At 38.3% G+C, this 12,505-nt stretch overlaps 1 protein-coding gene across 1 annotated transcript; it reads right to left on the reverse strand.

The window, feature by feature from the left end:
- Positions 1-9,563: 9,563 nt before the first annotated feature.
- On the reverse strand, positions 9,564-10,514 carry LOC100963238 (olfactory receptor 51H1-like). Its single transcript, XM_012804887.2, has one exon. It carries the CDS (start codon positions 10,512-10,514, stop codon positions 9,564-9,566), a length of 951 nt encoding a protein of 316 aa, XP_012660341.2.
- Between the last annotated feature and the right edge of the window lie 1,991 nt (positions 10,515-12,505).

Here is a 12,505-nt window from a genome sequence, read left to right on the forward strand (position 1 = left end):
TGTAATATCATATTCTTATAAGAAGTTTTGGTTCTGCTCTTAAAGCCTTTTACCCAAATGGTTTAGACCTAGCAAGATTACATAGGATAAGCTCCTTTGCTTACAGTCAAATGATTGTGCATTTTAATCACATCAACAAAATACCTTCATAGTAAAATCTAGGTTGAGTACTTGAAAGCTTTTAACCTAGCTAAGCAGACACATAGGAAGACCATCATACCTTCTATTTGGATTGCTATTTCTAATAATAGTGATATAATGTGACAAGACTTAAACACTCATTTCCTCTTTTGAAAAGTTACAAAAGTTATTAAAACAATTTTTAAAACATGAAATGTTATAATTAGGGTCTTTATTTTCAAATCTAAAAAAACCAGTGGTCTTTTTTTTTTTTTTTTTTTTTTTTTTTGGCCAGAGCTGGATTTGAACCCACCACTTCCAGCATATAGGGCTGGTGCCCTACTCCTTTAAGCCACAGGCACCACCCCAGTAGTCTTTTTTTTAAATTACACATAATTAATGCCTTTTAAAAATAAGTACATTGTCAAATTTAATTTTAAGGAAAGTAAAATATTGAGTGTTATAAGCCAGACATTTGTTAATAAACATTCAGTGTGTGATTTTATTTTTATTCATTTATTTTTTTATTTCAGATTAATATGGGGGTACAAATGATTAGGTTACATTGTATGTATGTGTTAGGTAAAGTCCAAGATGTAGTTGAGTCCTTCCCTCAGGAGGTGTGTTGTATACACTCACACTGTGCACATTAGGTGAGAGTTTCCCCATCCCCCTCTTTCCTCTCCTCTCTATCCTCCCTTCTCATCTCTCTCCCTCCTCCCCTTCCCCAACTTGAATTTAAATGTGTTTTTCTCTTGTGTGGGTATGTAGTTCTTTATCTACTAGTTTCATATTAGTATTTGGTACACTGCATACTTGATTTTTCATTCTTGTGATACTTTACTAAGGAGAATGTTCTCCAACTCCTTCCAGGTTAATACAAAAGATGTAAGGTCTCCATCTTTTTTATGGATGCATAGTACTTCATTGTATACATATACCAGAGTTTAAGGTCCCTTTCTTCCATTCCTATGTCCAACCTCAAAAGCTAACTCTAGAGCCTCTGATAATTTAATTCAACTCAAATTCACCAATTCCTCTTATGTTCAGGTCTTTGGGGCTGGGGATGAGAAACCAAAAATGTAGGATTTAGTTCCTACACAATTTAGTTCCTACAGGAGCTCTTGGTTACAAGAGACTCTCCAGCATGTGAACTCTCCGTGTGTCTTCTCCAAGCCTGAGGTCACTGTGCAAGCACATTCTGTTTCATTTTATAGGCAAGACATCTGGCATAGGTGAATTACTTCTGTGAGAAAACTCAAGGAGTCTTGCCCATGCTGTGGGTCTTATCATGGCTTTTTCTAAGAGGTTTGTAACTGGTTATATTCCCACTGAAGAAGAAATCCAAGCACTCTGTAGACATAGAACTTCCCAGTATATTCCTGTTTGTCAGGACTTTCTTGTGTGAGATGTTAAAATCCATTGACTTGGGCTGTTCAGTAGCCTTCTGAGACCAGAAACTATTTTATACTGTAGGGCAGTGATTTTCAACCAGTGTGCCATGAAAGGATCTTAGTTATGCTGCAGAAATTTTTAAAGATCATTCATTCAATTATTTTCTATAAAATTCAAAGCACAGTAAGTATATATTTTTTTACTCTCTCTCTTATTTTCGATCATCAAAATTTAAGTGTGCTACAGAAGTTTAGCTATAGGTTCAAGTGTGCCATGAGATAAAAGAGTTTAAAAACACGAGTAGAGCAAGCAGATAGGTAAAGGACACTTGTTACCAGATTGCCCCTTTTAATTGGCTTCCTGACTGAGTAGAAATGGGTTGGTGGATATTCTAAACCAAATGTACTACAATTGTTCTCTTACCATTTGAAAAAGATGACAGAGCACATTCACTGTGGTGTGTGGGTGAGACTTCAGGACAGGAAAGTCTGTGGACAGAGGAGTAAGTGTGGCTCTGGGAGAGGAGTAGAGAAGTCTGTCACACTCTGAACCAATTGGGATGGTGGGTCAAACTACCAAATGAGATAGGAATCATTCTCAATCTTTCATTGATTCAATAACTTCAATGAACTCTCCAGTGTATGGTCTATTGTCTCACTAACAATCACTATGTTGTTTAAATTGTTTTATGATTGATTGTGGTTTTTTTTTAAAAGCATTCATTCCTATTGCCACATTATGTAATAGGTCAACAGGGACCTGGAATAGAGTAAGTGATTAAATAGGGCAAGTTCACTTGTTAGTTGAACAAATATGTGAATGAGGAATAGTGTGCTCTAACAAGGTCCTAGGTAGGAGTTAAAAGTGGGTGAGCCACTGTACATTTACCCTCACACAGTTAGGAAACACATGAATCTGAACTGCAGCCCGGGTTCCTAAACTCTGGCAGTGGCAATGATCCAGCAGCATCTACTACAGACACTAGCACTGAGGCATCATCCTTTTGCCCAGGGTTTCTAGAAAGTAGGCCTGAGAAATCCCTTGGTGTCATAAAGGAGGAAAAGGAGCACTGCAGCGTCAGGAGACCTGGGAGGTAGGGCCAGCTCAGGCCTCTCCTCAGCTTGTAATTGGATAAGTTTCTACCCTTCCCTGCCCCAGCAATTTTGTCTCCATGTCCTCACTTCTCGGAATCCATCAGTAATCACTGATCAGACCCGCCTACTTCCCGACACAGAGAATGTATTTACATGTACACAAAGAAGTGTGTATATTTATGAATTCCCCATTGGCAAGGAGACTATACGTCAAGAATACATGGATAAGTGGCCTGAAATATCCAGAATGCTCCCATGTTGGTATTGGAAAGACAGAACATGGCATTGAACTGAGCCCTAACATTATATTCATGTAGGATAGACTCAAAAAAGAAAAAAAAAAAGAATGAAATTCTATACTCCAATTAACAAACAAGATTTCTTTTTCTTTTCTTTTCTTTTTTTTCTTTTAGAGACAGAGTCTTAGTTTATCGCCCTCAGTAGAGGGCTGTAATGTCACAGCTCACAGCAACCTCCACAGCTCCTGGGTTTAGGTGATTTTCTTGCCTCAGCCTCCCGAGTAGTTGGGACTACAGGCGCCAGCCACAACACCAGGCTATATTTTTGTTGCAGTTTGGCTGGTGCAGGGTTCGAACCTGTCACCCTTGGTATATGGGGTTGGTGCTCTACTCACTGAGGCACAGGCTCTGCCCCCCAAGCATAAAATCTCTTCTAAGTGTCCTATACTTAGAAACTGTATGAAATTAAGCTAGTTAACTGGCTGCTCTAAATCTCATTTTCCTCATGTGTAAAATGTAGATAGCACCTGTTATTAAAAGTTCTTGGGAGAATTTACTGATACAAACTTTATGAGTAAATTGTTAGCAGTTTTAGTTAGCATTAACAAAAGAAATTTGATATTCTCAGGTAATACCTATTTACCTTGTTATTGTCTTCATGCATATTTCTTTTTATTTTCTTTACAAAGAAATATTTTAAAGATTAATCAAAAAATTGCTGCATTTATTTTTGTAACCCCACAGTGTAGCATCCTGCCTGGCATTTCATGTATGTTCAATATATATTTATTGAAAGAATAAATAATTCCCCTAGAAACATGGTTATATAATGATTATCACAATTTTTTAGGGGGATGCTACATTCTATTATAATGATTATATCTATAACCCCCGATTTTCAAGATGAGGAACTTCAGGCCTGGAGAACTTAAGAGACTTGGTCAGGGTCACAGAACTGGTGAGCTGAAGAGCTAGGGGACACAGCTCTTATTTAGTCATGCTGGCTCTGCACCATGCAGGGTGGAGCCCTTGCTCACTTTATTTCCTCTTGAGGACCAGGTTCAAGGGCAGCAGGAAAGATGAGATTCTGGGCATTGCCAACGACTGACTTGGCTATGGGTGATGAGGTCAAGACTGGGTGTTTCAACAACATTTTCCAGTGGAATGTCAACTGGGACACCTGGCAGTGGGCTCAGAGTGAGGGCGGGGATGGGGATAGGTGGCTTGGCCAGATCTAGCCAGGGCAGGGACTGCTTCCTTATCCCTCCCACATTATGGCCACCAGGTGGCCAACAAGTTTGATGAGCACATCAACGTGGCCCTCAGCTGGGTCCCTGCAAGCTGCTTCATTGTGCATGAGTACATTGGGAGCTATATTTTACTGTCAACTCTGAAATGGGCCTGTGGAGAGGAGCTGGACAAGGACCTCCTCTTGCAATTCACAGAGGGCTATAGGGACTTCTAAGGACTATCACACTGCCCATGCCCTCTTACCACCTGCCACTCCCCCAGGTAGGCACTAAACTGAGCATATTCACCTGCTCTCACAGGGTTTGTGAAGGTCAGGGACCTAGTTGGACCCAGTTTTGTCATCACTTAGGCTAGGGACAGGAGGCCCTGAGCTTGTACAGCAACCCCCTTTCCTTGTCTGAGTAGCACCCTAACCTATGTGTAGTTCCTGGGCACACAAGAAGACCAGATGTACCCAGGATGATCATGGTTTTAAATGAGTTTCTTTAATTTCTTTAATATATATTAAATACACACACACACACACACACACACACACACATTATTGTTGGGGATTCATTGATGGTAAAAAGAACCAGGTTACATTGATTGCATTTGTTAGGTAAAATTCCTCTTATAATTGTGTCCTGCCCCCAAAAGTTGTGTCACACACCTTCAATCACCCCCACTTCCTCCTTCCTTTCCTCTCTCTGCTCTCCCCTTCCCCAATCTCCCTTCCTCTTTCCCCCTCTCAGCTCTTTCTTTCCCCCCACCCCTCACTGTGTACTGTCATTAATTGTCCTCATATCAAAATTGAGTACATAGGATTTTTGCTTCTCCATTCTTGTGATGCTTTACTAAGAATAATGTGTTCCACTTCCATCCAGGTTAATACAAAGAGGTAAAGTCTACATCTTTTTTAATAGCTGAATAGTATTCCATGGTATACATAAGCCACAGCTTGTTAATCCATTCCTGGGTTAGTGGGAATTTAGGCTGTTTCCACACTTTGGCAACTGTAAATTGAGCTGCAATAAATAGTCTGGTGAAAGTGCCCTTATGGTAAAAGAATTTTTTTCCTTCTGGGTAGATGTCCAGTAATGGGATTGTAGGATCAAATGGGAGGTCGAGCTTGAGTTCTTTGAGGTTTCTCCATACTTTCTTCCAAAAAGGTTGTATTAGTTTACAGTCCCACCAGCAGTGTAAAAGTGTTCATTTCTCTCCACATCCACACCAGCATTTGAAGTTTTGAGATTTTGTGATGTGGGCCATTTTTGCTGAGGTTAGATGATATCTCAGGGTGGTTTTGAATTGCATTTCTCTAATAATTAAGGATGATGAATATTTTTTCATATGTTTGTTAGCCATTCATCTGTTTTTTTTAGAGAAGGTTGTATTCATCTCTCTTGCCCATAGGTATATGGGATTGTTGGCTTTTTTCATGTGGATTAATTTGAGTTCTCTATGGTCCCTGGTTATCTAGCTTTGGTCTGATTCAAAATATGCAAATATCCTTTCCCATTGTGTAGGTTATCTATTTGCTTTGGTTGTTGTATCCTTAGCTGTACAGAAGCTTTTCAATTTAATTAAGTTGTATTTGTTTATTTTTGTTGTTATTGCAATTGCCATGGAAGTCTTTTTCATAAAGTCTTTCCCCAGGGTGATATCTTCAAGAGTTTTTCCTATACTTTCTTTGAGGATTTTTTATCATTTCTTGCTTTAACTTTAGGTCTTTTCTGATTAAAACTATGTATGACAAACCCACAGCTAATAGTTTACTGAATGGAGTAAAACTGAAAGCTTTTCCACTTAGAATTGGAACCAGACAAGGTTGTCCTTTATAACCACTACTATTCAACATAGTGCTGGAAGTTCTAGCCAATGCAATCAGGCAAGAAAAGGAAATAAAGGGCATCCAAATGAAAGCAGAGGAGGTCAAAATATCCCTCTTTGCTGACCATATGATCTTAGAGAATCCCGAAGACTTAACCACAAGACTCCTGGTAGTCATCAAAGAATACAGTAATATCTCAGGCTATAAAATCAATGTCCACAAGTCAGTAACCTTTGTATACATTAATAACAGCCAAAATGAGAGGCTAATTGAGAACACAACCCCCTTCAATATAGCTGCAAAGAAAATGAAATACCAAGGAATATAACTAACAAAACAGGTAAAGAACCGCTATAAAGAAAATTATGAAACTCTAAGAAAAGAAATAGCAGAGGATATTAACAAATAGAAGAACATACTGTGCTCATGGCTGGGAAAAATTAACATTGTTAAAATGTCTATGCTTCCCAAATCAACCTACTGATTCAAGACCAATCCTATTATATTGCCAACATCATACTTTCAAAACTTGGAAAAAATAATTCTTCATTTTGTATAGAACCAGAAAAAACTCATATAGCTAAGGCAGTTCTTAGTAGTAAAAACAAAGCTGAGACATCAGCATACCAGACCTTAGGCTATACTACAAGGCCATAGTTGTCAAAACAGCATGGTAATGGCCCCAAAACAGGGATATAGACATTTGGGATCAAATAGAAAACTAGGAAATGAAACTAACATCTTACAGCCATGTAATCTTTGATAAACCAAACAAGAACGTACACTTGGGGAAAGAATCCCTATTCAATAAATGGTGCAGGAAGAACTGGATATCCACATGTAAAAGACTAAAACTGGACCCTCAGATTTCTCCACTCACAAAAATTGGTTATTCTAATTTTTAAAATTTATTTTTATAAATTAATATTTTATTGTTGATTACTCCTCTTTCTCTGGGGCTACTCTGACCCTTGTTTCTTTATGACTAGCCAAGGAAAGGGGCTTTTCCTAATAAGTCTACTGATGAGCACAGCTACTTCATGGTCTGGCTGCATGCCACTGATGTCACCAGGGTAACGAGGCAGTCTTGGGACTAAGTGGGTACATGTCCTTCTCTGGCAGGATGGTTGGCCAGTGCTTCCAGAATGTGCTTTAGACTAGCATCAGGGTCAGGGCATGTGGCATCTTCAGGATCATCAGCTCCAATTCAGGTACTTGCAGAGAGTGGTTCTAATTGGTATGGATAGAGGGCTTGTGCTGGGATCTCCTGGCTACAGGGCAAACCACTGCTTCCCATTAGTATGCGTTGCACATCTGCAGCTGAGAAGCTGTGGAACTCGGGCAGCTGCAGGTAGCAGGAGGGCACCCAGGGTCACCAAACCATCGGCCCTTATGGGAAGTTCCCGCTTCAAGACTTTTGGCATAGGACATAGGACAGAGTCTTGGAAGGTTGCATATCTCTGTCCTATTTCCAGGGTCTGGGAGTCCTTCTGCCCCTGAGCTCTGCTGCTTCTTGCTTCATTTCCCTGGAGGAGTTCATGGCCAGGAACTGTAGGGAGCAGTGCAATATGAGGACTGCTTTAAGGACCGTTCCCAGTCCCCACCCTGCCTAGAAAGACACAAAGCCTCAGAGTGTGAGAGCTGGAAGGGGTATACATAGCTAACTAAATTTGCTTCCTGCCCCCATTTCCCTAGTGGCGATGGGAAAACTAAGGCATACAAGGTCATATGGTCAGCAATGGAGCCAAGTGAAGTTGATCTCCTATGCTCCAGGCTCTCAGGTGTGCCCTGCCTGTGCGAATTATCACAATGCTTAAAGGAGATACCATCCTCCTTGCAAAAGCACATTGCATTTGACATATTCATTCCACACCTATGTACCCTGCATTCTTAAACATCTTCATTGTGCTGAGAATTTTTACTTGCCTTATGGAAGTACAGGAATAATTTTATTCAATAAAGTTTTACTAGATATCATAGTATTCAGGAAAATTGATGACACTTCTGCTGGGTCAAAAGTACAAAGGCAGAATACCTATTAATCTACTAAGTATGTGGCAGAAAATTAGAACAACAATACATCTTTAAAGTAGTAACATGAGTATCATTTAAAAGAAAAGATATGTATCAAGGAACCACAGATGTGTCTTAATTTTATTGTAGCTATCCTTAACCCAATAAATACCTAAACATAATGATAAATATTTTTGGTCCTACAACAGTTTTCTTTTATTAAAAAAAAAAAAGTAATGGTTTTCTTGCCTCTATTTTAAGAAAATAAAAATATTTTCAGATAGCCTATCCTTCAACAGTCAATGCTATAGGACTTCTTGAATCCCTCTTACTCTAATTATTATTTAATGATAAATAAAGAAAATATTACTTAACATTATAATAGTAAACACTCATAAGTATTATCTGGATAAACAGGTCAGAATTTTTTCTGATGCATGCCCATTTCCAGTTTCAAAGAAGTATATGATATTATTAAATTAAATTAGATATTTGTGATACCAGACACCAAAACTCATACATTCAAAAATATGCATATACAGTAATCAGATTGATTACTGGTTCTTTGCTTGGGACTTTTTCACCTTCCTTCTTTAATCTTAGGTGTAAGACATGATGAAGGTTGTGAAAAAGTATCCAAAAGGCAACCCAAGCTAGATAAACTGTCAAAATTGTGTTATTGGTTTACTCTCATTATTAATGTACAGCAAATCCTGAAGTTATTTACATATGTAATAACACCCAATATCAGATATGTGTTTCCCCTAGTGGGCCAGCTCTTTGCTACAATCCTTCTGAACCCCCAGAGCAAACTGAATTTGCTATGTGGCATACTGATATCCCTAGAAAGACAACAACCCGAGTAATAACAGAAGGAGTACCTAAGCAATTTACAAAAAACCACTAATAACAAGTTTGCAATATTTACAGACATGTGCCTTTTTATATTTTCAATAATAATTAGGAATTTTCCATGTAGAAATACTATATATTTCTAGAGCATTATTTGTACGTGTTTCATATTTAGTGTTGTCATCTTAACTATAATTCTCTAATTGTTGATGGTATACAATGGATATTTGTATATTGAACTAAAAAATAATGAAATAATGGCAAACATTAAAAAAGATCTACTTCAACAAAGTTAATGACAAAAATTGTAGATTTACATGAAAGATCTTATTATGTGATCATATTATCCATATAAGAAGTTATATAAATGTGTACTGAAGATAGAAAGTAAGGTTCACCAATAGAAAAAAGAACAGGGTAAACTTGGTCAAAGGACAAAAGAGAATGTGAGTAAGTGAAAAGATAAAAGACACTGTAACAAAGCAAATGGCAGAATGGGACAGAATATGGATCACATCTATATAAGGCAAAGGACTGTTACCTAATAAACTGCCACTTACAAATTTGCAAGGAAAACAACACAACTGAACAAAGGAAAATAATAGGCAATTTTTAAAAAAAATATATACAGAACAAGAATAGTCTGTTTGTATCTGCACCCACAAACCTTGTCCATCACTGCATTTTTCCAGAGTTTTAAATTTGACTACACCATAGGGTTGAAAATTGACATATTAAGTTTTCCAGTGGCTGCTTATTCTACATCTCACATGTGATTCCATTCCATTAGGCTTTGTTCCTTTTCCACTGGAACATTTGGATGATCCGTCTTCGTATCTGTTTGGTCTTCACACTATAGACAATGGGGTTTAGCACAGGCGGGAGTAGCAGGTAGATATTGGCCATGAGCGTGTGCACGACTGGTGACAAATGCTTCCCAAATCTGTGGATCATGGTGGCACCAATAAGAGGAACATAGAAGAGGAGCATAGCACAAATGTGAGCGAAGCAGGTGTTGAGGGCTTTGAGCCTTTCAGCATTGGAGGCAATGCCCAGCACAGTCTTTAGGATAAGGACATAGGACAAGAGGATAACAATGGCATCAAGCCCCAGAGTGAGGATGACAACAATGAGGCCATATAGGATGTTGATGCGGGTGCTGGCACAGGCTAGCCTCATTGCATCTTGGTGAAGACAGTATGAATGAGACAAGATATTGGATTGGCAGAAGGGTAGCCGCTTTATAAGGAAGGGTGCAGGGAAGACTACACAGATTGCCCGGGTGAAGGCAGCTATTCCAATCTTTACAATAACATCATGGGTGAGGATGGAAGCATAGCGTAGTGGGTCTCGGATGGCCACAAATCTGTCAAAGGCCATGGACACTAGGACTCCTGATTCTGCTATTCCAAATACATGAATGAAGAACATCTGTGTGATGCATGCATCAATGGAAATCTCTGGGGTATTGAACCAGAAGACACTGAGCATGGAGGGCAAGGTGGACATGGAGAGACTGACGTCAGTGATGGCCAAGATAGAAAGGAAGTAGTACATAGGCTCGTGGAGACTCTGATCCACCTTGATGACAGTTAGGATGGTACTGTTTCCCAGAAGTGTTAGTGTATAAAGCAGTCCCAGGGGAAAAGCCAGCCATGGGTTCTTGTCTGGCATGCCAGGGATACCTGTCAGAACGAAACTTTGGTGGTTGGCAAGCGATGCATTCAAGTTCATCATGGTGTTCTTACTGCTGGGTGAGGCTGGACTGTCCCACTTAGTTCACAGCTCCTAGGTTGAAAATAAATTCTCACATAAGCAGGTAAATGGCTTTATGAATGTATAAGGAGAATGATAGAGGGAAGGGTAATGTTAAAAACTATTATCTAAATGGGTTTTTTTGTGCTCCCTAGAAAGTCGTATGTGATGGCCTGCCTTCTCTTTGATTTAATATGCTTATATGAAAAATGGAGACTAGACTAAATATTAAATGTTTAGATAGTATAGAATTAGACTTTCTTGTGACAACTTTCAAAGTTCAGCAAAAAATAAGCAGCTAGAAACAAGGACTTAATAGCTTACAGCATTTCGCTATATAATAATAATAATAATAAAAACCCCACCAAAGTCACCCTACCATCAGCACATCCCCAAAACACAATTCTATGGCTATCACAAACCCACATAAAAACATATCCATGAGTGTGTGAGTGTGTGTAAATATATATATCTGTGTGTGTGTGTATATACTAAATATATGCACATATATAAAAATATGTATGTATGTAAACACAGACACCCACACAGAAAGAGAGAGAGAGATGCATGTATGTGTGTGTATGTATATTCCACCTGCCTAGGTATCTATTCCAATGTATTTGTAATGAAATAACTGTTCAAAATATATACATAAGTCAATAAATTTATGTATATTAACATTTAATTTTCATAAATTTTAACATTTTATAATTTTCTATAACTTTACATTAGTGTAGTAAGGAGCAGAGAATAAAGGTCATTGGCTCATATAAAAACATACACAAGGTATAGTAAAATAACTATTGATAAGATTCTTTGCTAGTGTTCTAACACAGCAGAATTTGGGAACCATGTTTAAAAACTCTTCCTTTTCAAATCAATTCTTGACCAATTCTCAAACGTCTCTGAAACACAGATACACAAAAAACTATCTCCTTCTTTCCTCCTCCTTGAGCCAATACAGTATATAGCCTATTTCTTTCAGGCTCCCTAACTAATTTTCCTGCAACCTCTAGTGCCCCATTCCAGTAATTCTTCATTCCATAGGTCAAATAGATGTCTTTTTTAAAAAATAGAAAACCAATTTATTCATCACAAGCAAAACAACTTTAAAGTATCCCATTGTACTTAAAACAAAGTTAAAAGTTCTTCTCTTAGCCTTTAACGTGCTCCATGATTCATTCCTTCCCTACCTCCTCAGCATAATTCTTTCTATTTATTCTTACTTTGGGCCTTTCAATCCAACTAACTCTGCATGTAGTCTTTAACTTTTTCTTTAACTGAATAAAGAAATAAAACAATGAATGAATAAACATGAAAGACTAAACATCAGTCTTCTTTCAAGAAGTTTTGCATATCCTGAAACTCCTTTTGGATCTTTGGCATGTGGATTAAAACATCTTTAATCAAGAAAAAAATCTATTTTCTATGAGGCCTCAAACAAAAGCTTAGACAGGGAGTCTGTGAGAGTTACCCCAGGTTTCTTTGTTCTCACTTAGGTATTTGTGAGAAAGGAGAAGGATATCTCAAGAGCTAGTCTGGGAACTCTGAGCTTGGGCTGGGATTAGGCGCACAGGACCAGGTAGGTTTCCCTGCTTATGTTGTTTCCTGCTTGTCTGATGTAGGATGAGAATTTTCTGTTTGAGAAACATGAGTACAAAGAAGTTATTTTGCAGATTGATTTCCAATTTCTTAGACACAGAGGAATCTTTGATAGGTAGTATAGTCCACTTGTGAATGTTGTGTTGGGTCTTTCTATCAAAATCCCAGCCTCTTCACAAAAGCATAGTCATGGTATGTGAATGCCCTTCACTTGCTTCCACCTGTTAACCTGTCATCCCAGCAATTCCAAAGGCTTTCATTTGGGAAGAATCAGGTGGCTTATCCTAGCTGGAGGGTTTCTTGAAAAATCTTTCATATTCTTTGGTTAGAATGCCAGGAGCTGCTGAAGCACTGTTCTATGCAAATAATTT

This window comes from Otolemur garnettii, unplaced genomic scaffold (assembly GCF_000181295.1).
Source record: "Otolemur garnettii isolate 467f Iridium unplaced genomic scaffold, OtoGar3 scaffold00001, whole genome shotgun sequence".
In the NCBI taxonomy this organism is placed as follows: domain Eukaryota; kingdom Metazoa; phylum Chordata; class Mammalia; order Primates; family Galagidae; genus Otolemur; species Otolemur garnettii.

What these genes read in the sequence shown, in the direction of transcription:
- LOC100963238 (XM_012804887.2), bottom strand. Translation starts at nt 10,514, where the DNA reads ATGATGAACTTGAATGCATCGCTTGCCAACCACCAAAGTTTCGTTCTG.